This window comes from Petaurus breviceps, unplaced genomic scaffold, assembly GCF_028583685.1.
Source record: "Petaurus breviceps papuanus isolate PSGF00001 unplaced genomic scaffold, PetGlider_PUasm1.0 90804, whole genome shotgun sequence".
Classification (NCBI taxonomy): Eukaryota; Metazoa; Chordata; class Mammalia; order Diprotodontia; family Petauridae; genus Petaurus; species Petaurus breviceps.
In genome coordinates, this window is record NW_027187348.1 from 56578 (window position 1) to 78102 (window position 21525).

The following is a 21525-nucleotide window of genomic DNA, read 5'->3' on the forward strand; positions in this document are numbered from 1 at the left end:
AGAGAGAGAGAGAGAGAGAGAGAGAGAGAGAGAGAGAGAGAGAGAGAAGGCAGAAGGAAATAAGGAGAGAAATGGAGTCTAACATCACCTGGCCCAAGACCCCAGTGGCTAGCCCAGAGCGAACACACAGTTTAATCAGTTTTGTAGAATAGAAATGGAGAAAAGGAAGGCGTTAGAGATGCAGAAAGTGAAACAGAGACTGACAGAAAGATGGAACAACAGAGAGAAACCAGGAGGAAGATAGATAGCCACTGAGACAGAGAAGGATGCAAAGATGTGGAGGAAGAATCTGTGTCAGGAGATATCAAAGGACCAGAAATAGAAAAAGGCAAAAAGAGAAGAAACAGAATAACAAAGGAGGGAGATAGACACAGGGAGGGAAGAGTAATAGAATAGCTGGGGGAGAGAGGGAGGAGAAAACCCAGGAAAAGAAGGTGGAGTAATAGGAGAGAAACAATTTTTTTTTGGGGGGGGGCAGGAGGTTTGGAGGCAGAGGACAGTCGTCCAGCATTCCCTGGCCCTACATCTTCCCTCTCCCTTAAATCTAGAAGGGGCTGACATGACCAGATACTGGGGTTTCCAGACTTGATTATGGGGGAGATCACAGGTCAAGGTGAGGTGGAGGGTGGGGGAGGCCTTTTTCCCGGCTCAGGGCCAGGTGCACCCTGCTGGGTCAGAGGCATCAGGAAGACTTTTACAGTTGAAGGACCAGGAGATGCCCAGTGGCTCCAGATCAGGCTGGCAGTGGTGCTCAGCTTCTAGGCAGACAGGGCGACAGGGTGGAAGGATCCCTCCCAAGGGGGTACAGTGAGGCACGAGCAGCCCACATAGGAGTCTTCGGAAAGGCTGGTAACAGGGCAGGTCTGTCAGGGTCTGTAGTTTGTAAAGTAGGGGAAGTTATCAAGGCTGGGTGTCCTGCTGCCCCCAGTCTGGCCTAGCCTTGGAAATGTCTATTCAAAACTACTTCTTGCCCCAGTAATTCCAACCTTACTATAATTCTTACTGCTATTCTAGCTTCCCCCCCTCCCTATCCACTCTCTCCAGAGTGTCTCTTTGCACCTTGTATCCTTTCAGCATCTCTTCAACTTCTTGTTGACTATCCAGGGTCATCAAGGTATTGGGGAAAGCTGTGGTGTTGTAGCTGAGGCCCTGGCACATTTCCACCTGAATAGGTTCACAGGCTGGCTCTGTGGAAGAGTGAGGATCAAAGGGCAGTGGCTTAACATCACTCTGTTGCTTCCGGTATCACCTTGGGCACAACGGCCCTGGCCTTCTGCCACGTTGGGCCATCAAACCAGACATCCCCCACTCATCGGAGCTTCTCCTCGGCCCTGTGGGGCTGGGGTAGGCAGCCAGTCCCACCAGCATCCTCACCAAAGGCTGTCTGGGAAAGGCTGCTACAGTTGACTTTATCATCACTGCAGTTCCTCCAGCCGTCACACATCCAGTGAAGGTCCTTGCACCTTCCATCTTGGCAGGAGAATGCCCCAAGCTCACAGGGATCTGTGGGGGAGAGCACAATGGAAGGCAGAAGGCCTGAGCACAGAACTTGTATCAGTGTATAAATGCCCTCCCCTGCTCCCACAGCCAGGGCACAGACCTTTTTCCTGTCCCTATTGGACTATTAACCTCTGCCCACTTGACTCCCCCATTTCTCTTGATAGTGACACCTACCATCGGTAGCATTGAGGGCCTGATAGGTTGCAGAGAATCCCATGCTGTTGATCTGGTAATCCGTCACAAATACCACAGTCAGTTCATGGTGTGAGGAAATGAGGAGTGGAGGCAGCTTGGTACCACAGAACCTGCTCAGAGTAGATGGTACCCAGGAGTGGAGGGGGCCTCTGAATCCTCTGGACACAGATTTCCCCAGAAGATACAGCTCAGTGCACTAATTGAATGGTTCCCTATTCCTTCTAGAATCAAACACAAGGACCCTCTCTTTGGTACCCAAAGTCCTTCACGGCTTAGCCTAAACCTACACCTTCAGGTTGATTACATTTACAAACTCTTCCCCACCCAGCTTCATGCTGGTTGCTTCTCACATGTGGCATCCCATCCCATCTCCAGTTCCAAGACTGAAATATCCACCCTTTGTCTCTCCTGTCCTTAGAATTCCCTAGTTTCCATCCAAGTCAGCTCAGGAGCCACCTCCTACATTAAACCTCCCCTCCCCCAATCCTCTCCCCGGCTGCCGGTACCTCCCATACTTTCTGTATATGCTTATATGTAAGTAACTAGGTGGCACAGTAAATAAAGTACTAGATTTGGAATCAGGAAAACCTGAGTTCAAACCCTGCCTCTCACACTTACTGGTTGTGTGACCCTGAGTATGTCACTTAACTTTTGGGGACCTCAATTTTGTCATCTGTAAAATGGAGATAATAATAGCACTCACTTAACAGAGGTGTTGTGAGGACCAAAGAACATAGTATATGTAAAATGCTTCACAAATGTTAAAGCATTATAAAATTCTATCATTATTATTATTATTTGTCATAAAGTTCTGAGGTGGATGAGGCCATTTTAGCCAATCGCTGGGGTCTGCGCATGTCCAGAACTCCATTACAATGATTATCCTCTGTGTGGTTGTGTTTTCCTCTGCTAGAATGTAAGCATGCATTTTTTCACTTTGGGGTTGGTATCCCCCCACCTTGGACATTCCACGCATCTAACACCACTCTGTGTGTCTTCAATAGCTGTTTACTATGGGGTCACCAACAGTTGGACACGACTGAAACAACTGAACAACAAGGGCCTTTCCCGAACCTACTTTTCCAAAAAAAGGGGCAGCTAAGTGGCACGGTGGGTAGAGCACGGGACCTGGAGTCAGGAAAGCTTCAGATGGGGCCTCAGTTACCTTAGTTGTGTGACCCTGGGCAAGTCACTTACCCTCTGTCTGCCTCAGTTTCCTCATCTGTAAAATGGGATGATAGCCAAAGCATCTACCTCCCAGGATTGTTGTGAGGATCAAATGAGATGATATTTGTGTTGCTTTACAAACTTTACAATGCTGTGTAAATGCTATCGATGATGATGATGGTGGTGGTGGTGGTGTTGTAAATAGTAAATAGCTACTGAAGATTTTGGAGCATGGGAGAGTACAAGATCTCACAGGCCCCTTCTGGGACATGAGTAACCCCCCCCGCCCCCAGAACAGTTCTTGGCACACAGTAGGCACTTAATGTTTGTGGGTGTTTTGACAGCAGACCCATGCCTCCATCCTGTCTCCTAGGCTTCTCCCTTTACCTGCCCATTAGGTTGAGGGCTCCTGTGTCCATGTTCTCATGGATTTCCACATAGTCAAATTCACATTTCTGATGGGCTTCCAGGCTGAAGTTGTGAAAGCGCAGCTCAATGCCATGTCCAGGGGGCACTGAGATCTGCCAGAGGCAAAACTGGGGGGAGGAGGTACTAAGTTCATTCCATGTGCATATGGAGTGTCTACTGTGCTCCTGGGCACTGTGCATAGAGTACAAAATACAAAGTACTTCCTGAGGTCAAGGGCATCTTCCCCTCGGATCTAAACTGGTGGTACCATCCAAAGGGGCATCCCAGGCCAAGAGGCCATGCATACCAAGGGAGCTTCTGGCTTCTCTTCTTGCCAGAGCCAAAGTCTGTTGAGTCCTATGTTTTGGTCTAGCATGGGTATCATTCGTATTAATCTAGAGTTAGTAGCAACAGGAGCACTTCTTTAGAACCAGAGTTGAAAGGAAATTTGTGGATTGGCTACGTCAACCTCCCCACCTGATGTAGGAATCATCTCTTAAACCCCCTCGACCCCCTTAGTGCCCAGCAAAAAAAATCCTTTTTCATCCAAATGTTATATGCCCTTTCCCCCCAATTTACTCCTCTGGCATCTAGTGCCAGACTCACCTGCTGATGAGGGTAGGGCTTCGGGTAGTTTGGGGTAGAAAAGGTGCCATGGAGCCCATTCAGAGACCCTCCACAGTCTACAGCAGGGGAGGAGAGAGCATGAGGTATTGTTACTGTCTGCCTTGGGACACCATTCATTTCCTACCCAAGCCAAAGAGGTAGTAATGCCTGGGAGAACCCAGTGAGGAGAGACAGATTGCCATTTCCTCTCATTTCTGAGTATTTGGGAAGGGGGATAGTGGAAGGGGGTGAAGGAGCAGGAGCCTGGGCACAGAAGAGACAAGATCCTCCAAAGTCTATGCTCTCCCTCCCCACTGCTGGACATACCTGAGTTTTTGCTGCTGCAGTTACCCTCATCTCTGGAGTCCTTGCAGTTCGTGAAACCATCACACACAGCATCAGGTGGTAGGCAGAATAGATGGTCACACGGAAACTCATCCTTATCGCATCCCCCTACCAGAGGGGCATCCCTTAATCAGAGACTACCACTCCCTCCTCTCCCCCATCTTTTATTATACCATTTTCCCTCCCTGAAATGTCCACTCCTCTATCTAAATTTTTACCATCCTTCAAGGCCCAACTCAAATCTCATTTCCCCCATGAATTTTCTCTAGGTACTCTGACTCAAACTGATCTCTCCTTCTGGACTCCATATGAAATTTTTTGTTCCTGTCATCCCAGCTCATACATTCAGACATTTTTAAAGTGCCTACTGTGTAGAACATTGTGCTAGATGTTAGAAGAGCTACAAAATTTGATAAGACGTGGTCCCTGCCCTTATGTAACTTACAATCTAATAAAAGGAAAAGACACAAATGTAGACAATGCTAATAGCACTAATGATTACGGAAAAGGTTGGGGACAGACAACCTGGGCTTGTCCAGTCAATGGAATGGAATCATTTTGTTGATAAACCTTACAGAGTAAAGAGAAAACACTCACCCTCTCTAGGGGTCATAGCCTGGTACCAGGCATGGAATCCAATCCCTCCCATGCTACTATCAGAAACGAAGTCTACTCGGAGGCGGCTGGCATTGACGTTGAGTATGGCTGGTGGCACTTTCCCACAGACCCTGTAGAGAGCCAGGTGGGAGCATGAGAGGGGAAGGGAGCAGGCAGAGATGCTGATCTGTGATCTGCTGATGTCCTCTGCTCCCTTGGCCCCAGACTGCTATGAGTAAAGATAGCAACATCTCATGCTGGTATGTACTTTATCCTTTTTCAAATCACTTTTATATAACTTTTCTCTCATTTTATTCATATAACAACCTTGAGAGGCAGAGTAGGCACAGACTTTTTTTTTTTTTACAAATGAGGAACTGAACTTCGGGCTGAGGGCCACATCTGGCTAGTGGTAAAGACTCAAATTTAGATTTCCTCATTCCCCATCAGGGGTTTGCTTGCCGCTCTCCTTTAGGTCCCATGGTAGATCTGCCCTCCCTCGGTTCCTTGGGTCCCTACATTGAATTAGTGAGTCAACAAACATTTATTAAAACTCCTACTAAGTGCTAAGTGCTGGAATTACAAAAAAAAGGGAAAAGACAGTCTCTGCTTTCGAAAAGCTCACAGTCTAACTATAGGACAGGAGGAAATGTTTAGAGAGGCTTAGGGTAGGGTGGGGTGAGAGAATATACCTGACCATGGAACTCCCCAGGATCCCTTGTTCTTCTGGCTCTAGGGAAATCTCCAGCCAATCAAACAGGCAGGAGGCCACATCATCCATGCTGAATGCTTCTATTTTGAGTTGTACCACCTGGTCAGGTGCTACCTGGATATGCCACACGCAGTCGGCATTGGGTGGGTATGGGTCCGGGTAGTTGGGAGAGGCGAAGGAGCCCTCTGGGCCAAGCAGGAGCCCCCCACAGACTGAAGATGGCAGCGGACAACCACAGGTGAGAGGTCAGGGGGTCAGAGATGGGCATCAGAGGACACGGGGAAGATACTGTCTGTTCTACCTTTGGGCAGGATTTTCCAATGGAAGTGGGGCTAGATTTATTTTGTATAGCTCCCTAGGACAAAACTAAGACCAATGGGTGGGAATTATAGGGAAGCAGATTTCAGTTCAAAATACAGAAGAATGTTTTTAACAATTGGAGCCATCTGAAAAGGCATCTTCCAGAGTAGCTAGTCCCTGGGGATTGGTACTTCAAGCAGAAACCAGGTGAAAGATGTTTATTTCTGGTACAGGCTGGATTAAATGGTCCCTAAGAGCCTATAATTCTGGAGTCTCTTTCTAGAGGACTCAGTTCTAAAGGCTGTACTTTCCCATGACAACCTGACTTCTAGGAGAATTTTGGAATTGGAGTGGGGGTGGGGTAGAGCAAAGAAGAAGAAAAATGTCCCAGGCACTCACTGGGCTCAGGGGTTAGGTCCGTGGCCAGCTCTCCTTGGATACCAGGACTGATGACATCTGTGACATTCCTGAATCCTTGAGGGCTGGGAGGTGCCCCAGGTGGAGATGAAGGCTTCAGCTCTGGGAATAGGAAGTCAGAGAAAGGTGTGAGAGGGGGGTCTGGACCCCTGAGGAAGCTCAGGGAACTTCGAGTGCCCTGTAGGTAGCATTAGGGAGACTGTCCAAAGGGAGGGGTTACAGCTGCTCTGAGTTCAAGGTCTGACCTCTCAGCCCCCTAGTCCAAGCATTCTGCTTTCTAGCTGAAGAGACTCACGGGCAAGGATAATGATGGTGAGAAGTCCCAGCAGCAAGAGCAGCAGGGTGGAGAGGAGAGCTGCACATAACCAGGAGAACTGGCAGTCTGTTTGGTACCTCCAGGTGAGACCACCTGTAGGATGAAGACAGGGGTGGGCAAAGCTTGAGGGTAAAACCACCTGATCTAGGGCTCATGACCCTTCTGCTGGTTTGCTCACACTCCTCCACTCCCCCAGTTTACTCTAATTCCTCTAAGATCCAGACTGCAAAGACATGGTGACAGTGGAAGGTGCCCTGGGGCAGGAGTTAGAGGATCCACGTCCAAATGCTGCCCCTTTCCCCACTCCCCCTGTCACTGGCCAGGGTCAAGTCATTTATATTGCTTAGACATCAGTTTCTTTTTTTTATTATAAACAATTGGGGTTAAGTAACTTGCTCGAGGTTACATGGCCAGTTATTTTGTGTGGGTGCCGAGTATCTGAGGCCAGAACTGATCCTGGGTCTCCTGACTCTGGGGCTGGCGCTCTTACTGCACCACCTGGCCACCCCAGACTTCAGTTCCTTCATTTCTAAAATGGGGGGGGGGGAGACACCGAATGACCACAGAAATCCTTTAATTCTAGAAATTATCTACCCAGCCCCTCTATTTAACCGATGAGGAAACTGAGTCCAAGATGGTAAGGTAATAAATAAATAACAGAACCAGCATTTAAACCCGGGCCTCTTGAATCACAAATTGAGTACTCTTTACAGGACATCACAGCTGCTTGTTCCTCACCCTCTCCCTGGTCCTGATTGTTACCATGGTAGTGAGTTCTGGGGCTGCTCCCATTTTCCCCATGGGCTGGAGATAGGGTGGGCAATCCAGCCTCAGGCTCAAAAGCTGGATTACAGAATTCAGGCTGTAAAGCAGAGAAGCAAACACCAAAGGGTTAGGCTAATGTCTCCAAGGTAGCGTCACTCACTGTTGCTTGGTACAAGTTTCCTTTGGGGCACTGCCCACCGTCAGACAAGTCTTTGAACTAAAACCAAGTAGTGGTCTCTTGCTAAGGAGTCATCATTGCCTTCCCCCCTACCTTTCTCCACTTTGCTGTATCAGCACAGAGGGCAATATCTGTATAGTCTTTCATGGCCCAGTGCCCCTCATAGCTTCCTTGGTGCCTCCTGCGCCAGCATCAGGCCCTTCAGGCTTGCACTCTGGTCCCTGAGATGACAGAGGGTCAGATTCAGGAGACAGCTGGTGTTCTCTGTAATGGAAGACTTCTTTCCTTCCTTCCACTCTGAGGGTGACCTCAGTAGACAGAGTCCAGGCACTGACTAGCTATGGGGTCTGGGTGGGGAGAAGGGGCAGCAGCCCACAAGGAATGTGCAAAAGCACCAAATCTCCTTTTAATCCAACTCAGCTGAGGAAGCTGAGGCCAGCACAACCCAAGCGGTTCTTAAAGGGGTAGTGACATGGTTGGAAATACCTGCAAAGGCTTAGCTATGTAATGAAAAATAGCCAAAGAGAAGCCATTGAAAAAATAACTACTAAAAGCAGAATGTTGCTCTCAGAAAAGGGAACCTTCTGAACTAGAGAAACCAGGAATGGTTTCTGATGTCCAGAGGTTGTGTCCAGTATCTGACGTCCCGAAGAAGACCAGTGAGGATGAACTGAGGACTTAAGTGGGTTGGGTGAGAAACTCAACCCAAGTTTCTGGTTATCTGGGCAATTGGCAGGAAAAGGACAGTTCCAGGTAAAAGCTGGCACTTGGACAAGTGCTGGTGGACTGGGAATGGTTCTGTAATAGGGGTATCCCCAGCCAGGGTCTAAGAAGACTCTCAGGCCCCATAGGTTTTGTTCCGCATCATAAGAGTAACAAGGGAAGGGGTAAACAGGAGATTCTAAAGCCAGCTAAGCAAAAGGCAGTTTGAGAGGAAGCTGTGGAAAGATGTTCCAGAGAAAAGGAGGAAGAAGTTGCACAGGGATATGATTTGAATCTTTTTTTCCTCCTTGTCCTCTCCAGTATATTTCCTTAGCAGTGAGAAAGAAGGAAGGGGAAGACACAGCACAGTATTTTACCAAGGACTGATCCAAATTGAGAAACTGGAAAATAAACCCAGAGAAGTGAGAAGTTTTGCTTCAACCAGAGAGAACTTTAAAAAAAAATTTATTTTTCCCAATTATAAAACAATTTTTATAAAGGGTTGAATTCCAATTTTTTCTCCCTTCCTCCCCTTCCCTCTTCCTAAAACAGTAAACAATTTGATATAGGTCATATTATGTGCAGTCATGTAAAACATATTTCCATATTAGTCACGTCGTGCAAGAAGAAACAGACTGAAAGGAAAAAACCACACACACACACACACACAGAAAGTGAAAATAGTATGTTTGGATATATATTCAGAATCCATCAGTTCTTTCTCTAGATGTGGATAGCATTCTCTATCATGAGTCCCTTGGAATTGTTTTGGATCATTGTATTGCTGAGAAGAACTAAGTCATTTATAGTTGATCATCATGCAACATTGCTATTACTGTGTACAGTGTTCTCCTGGTTCTGATCATTTCACTTTGTATCAGTTCATGTAAGTCTTTCCATAACCTGGACATCTTAAAACTGATTTCCTTGAATAGACCAGAGTACACCCTGTAGCACAGGTAGTGAGAAATCTAAGCCAGGGACCCCAGTTAAGGAAGGTTCAGATGGAATCTTTCTACAAAATCTATTTCTATGACCTCCTTGTCTCCATTCCCACCTCCCTGTAACCCACCTTTCTTAGCATCACATATTTAGAGCTGAAAGAAAGGAATCTTGAAAGCCATCAAGTCCACACACCAGCACCCCCTCCATCATTTTACAGATGAGAAAATTGAGGCAGAAAAAGGGTAAGGTACACGCCCACAGTTAAACAACTAGCAAGTGCCCGAGGACAAATTTGAACTGAGTTTCTTAATGCAGATCCAATACTCTGCCTAATGCATTGTCCACCTGCCTCACACAAGCAGCTGCTAAATTAATCTTCCTAATGCAGGGCAGCTAGGTGGTGCAGTGAGTAGGGTGCCGGCCCTGGAGTCAGGAGGACCTGACTTGGCATCCAGCCTCAGACACTTAGCACACACACAAAAAACCTAGCCGTGTGACCTTGGGCAAGTTACTTAACCCCAATTGCCCTCCAAAAAGCAAAAACAAAAAACAAAACCAAAAAAAATCTTCCTAATGCTTTGGTATGGCCTTCTTGATATTCCACTGGAAAACTCTTTGTGGCCCTATTATTTAGAGAACAAAAATAAAAATACACAGGTTGGAATTTAAGGCCCTTCTCGTTCTTGATCCAATCTCTTTTCTAGTACTTCAAACCAATAACTTGTACACCAACTATTATCCTTATCTCTTTCCCTCCAGAACTTTGGGCTCTGCCCTTCAGACGCCAGACTGCGGTAGGTGAACTTTTACCTGATATTGCCTAGAACCAACCCTCCCTTCCTCCCCCATTCCCATACTATGTCACCTTACCTATGTCCCTCCTCCACTTTCTAGCTCTACTTTATCCATTGTCTTTCCCCATTAGAATGTAAGTTCTTTGAGGACAGGGACTGGACTGTCTTGCTTGCTTGTACATATTTATATTCCCAGAGTTTAGCACACTACCTGGTATCATTATTTTGCAACACACCTCTTCACCTGCTAGCCAGTCTCTGATTTTCTCCTGAATTTGCCTGCCTCTCTACTCAGCTAAGGCTGATCCCCATACCTGGACCACTTTTCTCCTTGAAGAATCATAGTTGAAAGGGACCTCAAAGACCATGTAGCCCAACCTATGTTTGGGCAGCAGGAATCCCTTGTACAATATCCCTGACGGGTGGCCATCTCTTTTCTGAAGACCTCCCATAAGATTTTTTTTTTTTTGCTACATACCAAAGCAGATATTTTTGAATTACTCTAATTATTAGATTTTTTTTGCGTTAATATTAAGCTGAAACATATCTTTCTATAACTTCAACTGTTGTTCCTAGACTTGCCCCCAGCGCCAAGAAGATGTCCAACTCCTCTTCCCCATGACAACCTCATCTCCTCCTGAAATTTTCTATTCTTCTGGTTAAATATATCCCTTTCCTTCAACTTCAGCCTGTTCAATTCAATATCCACTTAAGTACTTACTATATGTAAGGTACTGTATTTGTTGAAACTATTTTCTTCCTTTCAAAGCCCAATTCAGGTACCACCTCTCCTATAAAGACTTTTCTGATTGTAACAGAGTATAAGCCTCTTGAGTGCTGGAGCTGTTTTTTTTTCCTCCTGTCTTTGTAATTCCAGTACCCCACAGTGCCTGCTACATAGTAGCCACTCAATAAATATTTGTTAGTTGATTGATTCTCTCAGATACAATTTATCTTTCCCTCTTGAGTTTTTTTTTCTAGAGCACCTTACCTGAATCTCTCCTTTCCCCCCACCATTACACACTGCCTTGTATAACACTCACTTCCCACATCCCCTGTCTCTCACTCCTGCATCGATTGTAAACTTCTTGAAGTCAAGAATTATGTTTTCCATCTTTGCATTCATTGTGCTGTGGACTTCATGGGCACTAGTAAATGGTAGATGAACTGGAATTAGATTTAACTTGCCCAGCCAATGTCCTAAGAGCCTTTTCTTTGGAGCAGGCTGGATCAGATATATCTGCCAAACTGATTTTTCTCCTTGAGAAGCTTAAATAGTCTGGTTTCAGATGGAACTTGCCCTGATCGCTTTCTAGGGGACCGTGATTTTTTGGTTGGGAAATGCACTGTCAGGATGGCTACGGGCGCAGAATCAGCCTGGAATGGGAGACTCAGTGGCTGACCATGGGAGGCTAGAGATGAATTTATGCTCTCTTTACCTACCCCCGTGTGACAAAATAGAATGGGGAAATTGTGACCCTGACCAGATGAGATCTGTCCCTCTGAGACTTTACTGATCTGGACTGCCCCACTGTTGGGGCTGAAGAAGAATTCAAAATAGAGAAGGCTGATGATATGTCATAGCAGGGATGAAGGGACAGAGCCAGCTGTATGAAGGGGTTTAGAGAACCATAGGGTAAAAAAACCCAAAAAACTGTTTCAGAGATATCGATGAGGCCTGGGGTGATGGGAGAGGAGACAGGGATAAGGAGAGAGTTCATGGGGGCAGAGTTTGAATTAATTTTATCAGAGCATTTTTTTTAATTTTCAGAGTTATATAAAGCACCCCAATCCCAACAAGATTCGTGGGGAGAACTACTAGAAGATTCAAATATTGAATTCTAAGAGTTAGTAAAGCTAGACAGGCAAGAGAATAGCACTTTGTCTGATAGTGAGGGGGCTCAGAGGGACACCTGCCCAAAGGAGACTTTGGGGAATGCAGAGGCAGTGCTTTAAGACTGGTTAAAATATGACTGCCAGACAGTACAGACTTCCATATGTCAGTTCTGTCTTGGAGGTGGAGAGCATTTTCCTTCATAGGTCCTTTGTAGCTGATTTTAACATTCACATTACTCAGAATGATTTCAATTCATTCTTTGAACAATATTGTTGTTACTGTATACAATGTTCTCTTGGTTCTGCTCCTTTCACTCTGCATTATTTCATGCAAGTCTTTCCATGTTTTTCTAAAAATAAACCTGTTCATCATTTCTTATAGCCTGGTAGCATTCCAGTCTTTGTTTTTCTATCACCTACATTTCCCAATGTATCTCTCTACCCTTAGAATAGTCAGAGAGCCATTCCTTATTAACAAAGAGGAAAAAAAGAGGGAACAAAAACCATTCAGCAAAATAAACCAAATATCAAAAAAGTCTAACATGATCTTTAATGTTCCACACTAATAGTCTTTTATCTCTGCAAAGGAGGGAGGAATATCCCTTTCCTACCTCATGTATATATTCATATCAAATGTTGGCTTTCTCTAATGTGGGGTTGGGAGGGAAGGAAATAACTCAGAACTCAAAATGTAACAAAAATAAATAAAATATATTTAAAACATAAAACAAAAGATACTAATGAATTTTATTTAATAACCAAAACAATGCTTTCCTCATGACAACCCTTTGAGGTAAATAGTGGATTATTGCCATTATTTTGCATATACTAGGGCTCAAAGAGGTTAACAACTTACTTTTGGTTACATATTTAATGTGTGAGAGAGGTTCAAACCTGTCAGCTCTGACTTTAGGTCAAATGGTGTGTCTACCCCTCTGCACTTATCCTAATTTCCTTTCCCTCTAACTATCTATTTGCTGAGGGAAATATAATAAAGGTATGGTATTCTCATGACCTTAAAAGATCAAAATAATTCAACCCAATACATATGTCACACCTCTCTCCAAATTCACAAAAGTCAATCTAATTCTAGACCTTGTTTCTGAGGCCTAGGAAGAAATATCATTGAGCTCTCAGGCAAAATCTAATTACCCAGATGAAAAGAATTACTTCAGAAATAGGACAGAGACTCTCTCTAGCCAACTCACTGCATGCTGGGTAGAGTGGACAAATCTGAATGGAGAGCTGTGGATAGAAAGGATTCCCTTGCTCCACCTGAAAGGGAAGCAGAGATTCTTCTATGGACAACTGCATAGTGAGATGGAAAATGAGCTTGTCAAAAGTCCTGAAATGGAATCCTAGCCCTACCATTGGCTGTGTGGGCCTGGAGGATCACTCCCACTTGCAGTGTTTTGGTTTTTTCATCTGTCAATTCTAATTCTACAGAACCTCTCATATCCACCCCCTTTCTACTCACATGGCTATCACAATAGTTGTATGTACTTATTTATGTTATTTTCCCTGTTAGAATATTCGTGGAGGGCAGGGACCATTTTTGTTTCTTCCTTTGTACCTTTAGTGCTTGGAATATTGTAAGCACCTCTTCCAACAAAATCTTCAGATTGTTGTCAAAATGATCATTCTTCCTGTGGTGGAGGTCTGATCATGTTACTCCTCTGTCCTAAAATCTTCAAGAGTTTTTTTTTATTGCTACTTGGTTAAAATACAAACCCCTTGACCCAGTCCTCAAGGCCCTCTGAGAAATGTCTTCAACCTATCTTTTCAGACTTATTTCATATTATTCCTACTTTCCCAGCCAAACTGAACTATTAACTGTTCCCTCAACTCTCATTTTTCCATTTCAGCACATAGTAAATTCTAAAAAATGTCTGTTGAGTTCAAATGAATTGTGTGGAAAATAGCTTGTAAACTTCCAAGTGTTAAAAAAATATGAGTTGACCCTTTCTGTATGACCTTGGGAAAATTACTCAACTTTATTGGACCTGTTCTTCATCTTTGAAATGAACCTTGTCTTTGAGGTGCCTTCCATCTCAAGCTCGATGGCCCTATGATTCTCAAGTACAGTATGTATATATATACTCCTGAGGCCAGTCTCCATGAAGGCAAAAGGCAGTCACAAAGGGATGTTTGCATAGAGTATCTGCCACACATGCTCTTTTAAGAGGTCAAGAAAGGACAAAGTAGGGAATCAAGTATCCTTGATTATCAGGCAGGTTCAAGTTAAGGCACCCTGAGAAATCTACTGCAGGGTGGTCAGGAACAGTCTTAGTTAAATTCACAAGTTCTGATCCACACTCAGGGAGAAGCTAGAAGGTTGAGGTTGTCATATTAGAGGAGAGTGTGGGAATCTGCAACAAACAAAATTTAAAGGATCCACCATTTAGAGGATCTGACTTCAGCTGAAGGGAATATATTGGATTCAGAGGATGGGTGGGGTGGGAGGATCTTTCAAACTATGAATTTGGGAAAAATTCCCTCTCTTCCTGCTGCTGGAAAAAAAATTTTCAATGTTCCTGTGAATGGTTTTTGTTTCTGTTTATTTTTCTCCTTTTCCCCTCTTCAGTAACAGTGAAGGAAGAAAAAGGATGGAAGGAGGCTGTGGGAAATCCTTGTTTATAGCAGGAACCCTTGACATGTAAATGAGTGCTCCCTAGGTACAATCTCCCTGTTTCTGGAGAGAAGGGGCCATAGAAACACCTCTTGTGGGGGAACTGTGAGGTAATGATTATAGCTCTGTGGCCCTGATTTTGAAACACTATTCACCATTACATACTCATCAGACAGATGAATGAGTAAGTAAGGAAAAATGCCTTTCTGTATCTATTGTGCCTTGAAGGAATCAACTACCCTTGTCTGTAAAGCTTTGGGGGGTTCAATCACCTGAATGAAAATCTGGAGATCTCTGGAAAGGGTCTTAGAGACCATCTTGTTTTAGTCCTTCATTTTTCAGATGAGAGAACTGAGGTCTAGAGAAGTTAAATGACCTACTCAAGATCACACAGAGAACTAGGATTTGAATCCAGAACTTTTCATTCCAAATTAAAATCCATCACTCTACTACAACCAGGGATATGTAGACTCATGTCTTCTATATGTCTGTAAATGGAGAGGAATTGGGCTTATGGAGGTCACCACTGACTGAGGTCCCTACACCATTGGAAAGCCTGCTTAAAAGCAGAAAGGGCATAGTTTTTGCAGTTTCCATGGACTGGAAGGCCTTTTCTTCCCTCCCAAGCCTGCCCCTTTCTCTTTCACCCCATCTTCCCCCAACCTTTGTGTCTGAGGTTGCACATAGAAAGTCCTGGAAACTTGTGATTCTGGGAGGAAGGGATATAATGAAAGGGATGGTCTGTCATGAATTCCGTTGCCGTTGCATTTAAATGTTCTCTTTTCTTCATCCTGGAGAAAAAAACGGCAGTTTTATGTGGCATTTTTTCTTCTGCTTCCCTCCTCCCAAGCTCTTTGGGAATGAAGGAGGAATTAGAGATGTATAGTTAACCAGTTATTAAGCCGGAATGTGGGGGGAGCATCCAAAGCCTGCCAGAAATCAAAAGGTTTCCTGATTGGCTGAGAGTGAGCCTGGGATTTTAGAAGGGATGGACCCTAATTCCTGAATTCCAAATTGGCATGTATATAAAGGGAGGAATAAGAGGGAGGTTCTGGGAGATGGGGGTAGGGGGAATGTTCTAGCACAGAGAATGCCACTGGAGGCCAGTGGTGAGGGGCTCCAGGCCAAGAAAACCATGAACCAAAACTCTAGCTAAAAATTCTATTAGTTGGCTTGGGTACCATCCAGCCTGTCCTGTGTAGAATCTTTTACATTATCCTCAGTACTGATGAACATGTTTCTGTAGAGGCATATGGTGAGTGTGATTAGGACATAGCACCTTACAAATGAGGCATTATGCAGAAGGAGTAGTGTAAAGGATATCACTAGGGGAACCATGGGACATCATAAGAGAGACCGCCGATGTATAGAATACAAGCTTCATTGGTATCCATACAAAGCGTGCATTTATGGGAAGATGAGATGGATGAGAGTTGTACAGAATGGTCAGTGATGGATGGGCTGAGAAGCCTTTCCTGCTTCACTTAGCTACTGGTGCTCTATCCTTTCTCCTTAAATTATAGTGCATGCACTCATCACTTTGTATTCCCAACACCTAGTACAGTATCTTGCTCATAGTGTTGTTGTGGTCATTTTCAGTCACGTCTGACTCTCTGTGATCCGATTGGAGGTTTTCCTGGTAAAGATGCTGGAGTGGTTTTCCGTTTCCTTTTCCAGTTCATTTTACAAATGAGGAAACTGAGGCAAACAAGGTTAAGTGACTTGCCCAGGGTCACACAGGTAGTAAGCGTCTGAGGTCAAATTTGAACTCAGGTCTTCCTGATTCCAGGCCTGACGCTCCATCTACTGCATTTAGAAACGATTAAAGGAGGAAAAACCATGGAGCAAAAAGCGAGTCCTTTGGGTCAAAATATTGCTGATGACTGTCATGCAGACGTAGTTCAGTAAGGCCTATGAACAAGGATGGATCCTTTAAAACTTTCACCTGGAGAGAAGACGTTGGCAACAGAGAATCCATCCTACTACATACTTTCTGCCAATGGTTGTTCCTAGCTTTGTGAGGTTGGTGGAGTTGCTAGTTGAAGTCTTTAAGTTGGGTATAGTGAGTGGGATTCTGGATGGTAAGGCAGGAGTTAGGGCCTGAAATTGGACTCATTATCTTCCTTTTAAACTTCCTTATGTCTGTCAGTGACAACACCTTTCTACCAGTCACCTATGTACATTAACTTGGAAAGAGTATTGGACTTAGTTAGAATCAGAAGACCTAGTGGGTCCAGCTCTGCCACATACTAATACTTACAAGCTGTAAAACCAGAGAAAAGTCACTTTATCTTTCTGATCTTTAATTTCTTGTCAAATCATCTGTAAACTGGAAATTGTCATATATATATGTATATATTCTATTTTTCTCACAAGGTTGTTGAAAGGATGAAAAAGAGATAAAGTGTGTAAAGTGCTTTTTAATAAAGTGTCATATAGATATTAGCTAATATTACTTATGTATTTGACAGGGTTTTTATAAGGAAAGTACATTGTAAACTGTAAAGAACTATTCAAAATGAATTATCATCATCATTTTTTTTATCTTTTTGGAGGGAGGAAGGCAGTTGGGATTAAATGACTTGCCCAAGGTCACACAGCTAGTAAGTGTCAAGTGTCTGAGGTCAACTTTGAACTCAGGTCCTCCTGACTTCAGGACCAGTGCTCTATCCACTGTGACACCTAGCTGCTTCCAGTCTTTTAAAAAATTTCTTTCAGATCTCTTCCTTACTTCCCACTTCCCACTACCACTATCCTAGTTCAGGCCCTCTCATCTGAATGGTTCCTTTCAACAAACATTTAAGCAGATGTTATATAGGAATGTAATGGTCTGTGCACAGCACATACAAAAGTGGGGCGGCAAGGTGGCACAGTGAATAGAGCACTGGCCCTGGAGTCAGGAGGACCTAAGTTCAAATCCAGCCTCAGCCACTTAACATAAAAACTAGCCGTGTGACCTTGGGCAAGTCACTTAACCCCAAATGCCCTACCTTCCCCCCTCCAAAAAGCCAAAATAAAAAAAAGGGCCTGTTTGACTAATAGGACTTCATTTCCCATGAGACTTTGGGGTCTCAAGGATAAGCCTCTTTGGAATTTTTAGTATCCAAGGGCAAAATGATCTGGGATCCAAGGTGAAGGTGATTTGCTTCAGGAATAATAGCAAAAGAACAAAGCCAAAGAGACAGGGTTTTTATTTTGCTACAAAGGTGGAAATCATGAGAATATACATAGGCATATTTCTCATGGAGAAGAGAAATGCGAACAGGATTTGAAGGAGCTGGTGACTGCTTCACACCCATACACCAATGTTGTTTTTTCTAGATCAGGTAAGGCCTTTGTATAATACACAGACTAGATGATTTGGGAAAAGTCTTGTATTTGGAGAACATTGGTCATTGCATTTGGCAGCTAAGAACCTGTTGATGGTGAGACTTGTTATCACACCCAAAAACTGGAGATGTTGACTTTAAAGTTCCTGTTACTTAGAAATGTTGAGAATATGTGCTTGGAGCTTTATTCCAAGTATGCCTGGGCAATAATCCACTGACTCATTCTAACAAATGTTAAGTTGGCTGCCACCACTAAGAGATGGATAAGGTTGCTAGCCAACTATGAGTTTAGCAAGTATTACTAGATAAAATGGACAATTTTGATTACATAAAAAATTTTTGCACAAGCAAAATCAACATGGTTAAAATTGGAGAAGCAAGAAATTAGGGGGAAAATCTTTGCCATAAGTTTCTCTGTTAAAGGTTTAATTACTAAGTTATATAGAGACCTGACTCAAATTTATAAGAATACAAGTCACTCCCCAATTGATAAATGGCCAAAAGATATAAACAGGCAGTTTTTAGAGGAAGAAATCCAAGTGGTCTATAGCTGTGTGAAAAAAATGCTCTAAATCACTAATAATTAGAGAAATCCAAATTCAAACAGCTCTGAGGTACTACCTCATACCCATCAGTTTGGCAAAGTTGACAAAAAAGAATATGAAAAATGATGGAGAGGCTGTGGGAAAACAAGGACTTTAATGCACTGTTGGTGGAGCTGTGAACTTGTCTAGCCATTCTGGAAAGCAATTTGGAACTATGCCCCAAAATTATTAAACTGCATAGCCCTGACTCAGAGATACAACAACAAGGTTTATACCTCTAAAGAATTCAAAGAAAGGGGCGGCCAGGTAGCACAGCGAGTAAGAGCACCGGCTCCAGTGTTGAGAAGACCTGGAGATCAAATCCCGGGCTCAGACACAGCACCCACCCAGAAACACCTGGCCGTGTAACCTTGAGCAAGTTACTTAACCCCAATTGCTTAGGGGTGGCCAGGTGGCTCAGCGAGTAAGAGCACCGGCTCCAGTGTCAGGATGACCTGGATCAAATCCAGGCTCAGATACTCAGCACCACACCCAGAAATAAATAACTGGCCGTGTAACCTTGAGCAAGTTACTTAACCCCGATTGCTAAAAAAAGAAAAAAAGAATTCAAAGAAAGGGAAAAAGGAAAATATTTACAGCAATATTTATTGTGGTAGAAAATAATTGGAAACTGACAGGATTCCTATCAGTTGGAAAATAACTGAACATGTTATGATATATGAATATGATATATGGAATGCTATTGTTCTGTAAGAAAGATACAGGGGATGGCTTCAGAGAAACCTGAGCTTTGTATGAACTGACGCAAATTGAAGTGACCAGAACAGGAGAACGATTTATACAATAATAACAATATTATAAAAGATATTATGACCAACCACAATTCTAGAAGACACATGATTGAACATGCTATCTAGGGTGGCTAGGTGGCGCAGTGAGTAAATCGCCGGCCCCAGAGTCAGGAGGACCCGAGTTCGGTTCTGGCCTCAGACACTTAACACCCACACACAAAAAAAAACCTAGCTGTGTAACCTTGGGCAACTTAACCCCAATTGCTCTCCAAAAAGGCGCAAAAAACCCCCCAAACCCCAAACCATGCTATCTACCTCCAGGTATCGAGGTAATGGACCCAGAGAACAGACTGAGGCATTATTATTTTGTGGGGAGAGGGATGTTGCTGATGCAGAGATTTGTTTTGCTTGACTACACATGTTTGCAACAAATTTTCTTGCTTTCTCAAGATGGAAGATGGGGAGGAAAATTCAGAGCTGAAAACAGATTGAATTGAAAGCAAATAAACCAAATATTACCAGATAAGGAAAACTAACTTGGATATATGGGATTACATGTAGGCCCAGTGTATCAGAAATCTTGGAAATCCCAAGAAGAGGTGAAAATAATCTGTGAAACACAAGGAACAGGATTTCTCACACAAGAAAATGAAGCCAAGACTCTGGGACATCCATGGGATAGCATGCTGTTAATGGACCTAACGGGCCTAAATATACAGGGGAGTCATCTTTCTTGTTTCCATTGTCCATGGATTATTGGCAATGAGCAGGTTATAATATGAATATTTGTGAGGAGTGAAGCAGTTCAAGAAAAGGTGATGTGGTGGGGAAAAGGGAAAAGGAAAAGTCCAATTCCCTGTGCAAAGAAGTACTGTTAAGATTGGGTCTGGCCCTGTGATTACATTGCTATAGGATACTTCTGGACTGGGGGACACCTCTACCAGTGAAGGTCTCTATCTTTTTTTTTTTTTTTTTTACAACTTTTAATTAGAAAGAGTTGCCTGAGTCCATTGCCACACAGCAAATAGGTGTCAAGTGGGATTTGAACCCAGGTCTTTCTGGTTCTGAGTCAATTTCCAGTCTGCCATGTTTTCTCTCTAGGAGAGTACTGTGCTAGACAAGGCTTTCTGATCCAGGACTATAACAGCATTCCATGATGATCTTGGACACGTTAGCCGAGAGGGAGCTTTGGAGCTCATGCAAGGCAGATTCTACTGGACCAAGGATGGCAGACGATATTTGTAAGAAGTGTGAGAACTGTGCTTAATGTATTCTTAGGAAATGATACCAATTTAAGATGCTTACATGGAAAATATATGTGCAGAGATTTTGGAGTTGGTACACTGAAACTTTTATCTCTCAAAGGGGCTGGGAAGATTTAGCCAACAACCTAGAGGCTCCCGATCTTTTCATCCAGTTTCAAAGGTCCTGGTGCTGCCCCCACCCTCACCCCATCCCCAATGATAAGGCTTTTACAGGTACCAAGGTGTTATGGTGTTTCTTGGTGTGTGGTTTCCCTTGAAAGATCTTTTTTGATCAAGTTAAAGAGTTTGACAGCAAGCTTCCCAAGGAGGTGTTAGCCTTGGCAGGAATCAAAAAGGGTAGAACTGCACTCTACCATCCACAGGAAGAGCCACAGCCAGAGCATTTACATTTTACACATGCTGCATATTCTAAGACCTGAGCAACCGGCTCAGTGGAGCCATCGTGTGGCCATTCTGGTATACAGCTATAATGGCACCAAGAAAGATGCCCCCCTCTTCCCTTGACATATGTCCATGCTTGAGGCATAGCTTTCTGCTGATTTGTGCTTTGAAGTTTCAAAAAGTGGAGAGATGTGGAGACTCAGTGAAGAGATCAGCTGATGGAGAACCAATACTTAACAGGGGGTCTAGCTCAGAGGAGCGCAGAAAGGAGGCTTGATGTTAGGAATTCTTTCTAGAGAGTAGAGTCTTGAGAGCACCAGGTTGAGAATCAGGAAGTTTTATCTTTGTGACTCCAAATATGGCCTCAGACACTTACTAGCTGTGTGATCCTGGGCAAATCACTTAACCCTGTTTGCCTCAGTTTCCTCTTCTGTAAAATGAACTGGAGAAAGAAATGAGAAACCACTCCAGTATCTTTGCCAATGAAACTCCAAACAGGGTCAGGAAGAGTTGGAGATGACTGGAAATGACTGACCAACAACAAAAACAAAGAAAATACAAGATAGTGGCCTGCTGGTTGGCAACCCCTTACCAAGTAGCTGAAAGACTGGTAAATTTCCACAGTAGAAACATGATTCTTTTTTGAAATTTAGCTAATTTTTAATATTTATAGAAAAATAATCACAAAACACTGCGGCTGACAAATGTCTGGAAGCTGTCCTAAATAGACAGAACTACTTAAAGGGCTCGTGTACTGTAAGGGTTATGGGATTTAAAGATCTCCCATGCCCCATGGACGTGC

General features: G+C 43.8%; 1 protein-coding gene across 1 annotated transcript; it reads right to left on the reverse strand.

Moving 5' to 3' along the window:
* Positions 1–648: 648 nt before the first annotated feature.
* Positions 649–7653, reverse strand: MFRP (membrane frizzled-related protein). Its single transcript, XM_069070248.1, has 13 exons — positions 7600–7653; positions 7326–7425; positions 6543–6656; positions 6230–6349; positions 5511–5742; positions 4819–4949; positions 4204–4329; positions 3877–3953; positions 3250–3398; positions 1675–1805; positions 1375–1503; positions 1060–1187; positions 649–873 (listed from the first exon to the last, which is right to left on the reverse strand). Exons 1-13 carry the CDS (start codon positions 7651–7653, stop codon positions 649–651), a joined length of 1716 nt encoding a protein of 571 aa, XP_068926349.1.
* Between the last annotated feature and the right edge of the window lie 13872 nt (positions 7654–21525).

Bases quoted from the DNA above. Each gene is read 5' to 3' on its own strand.
- MFRP (XM_069070248.1), bottom strand. From the start codon at position 7,653: ATGAAAGACTATACAGATATTGCCCTCTGTGCTGATACAGCAAAGTGG. The intron at 6,657-7,325 runs GTAACAATCAGG...TTCATCCTACAG, and splicing joins CCCCAGAACTCACTACCATG to GTGGTCTCACCTGGAGGTAC. The intron at 4,950-5,510 runs GTATATTCTCTC...GGCTCTCTACAG, and splicing joins CTGGGGAGTTCCATGGTCAG to GGTCTGTGGGAAAGTGCCAC.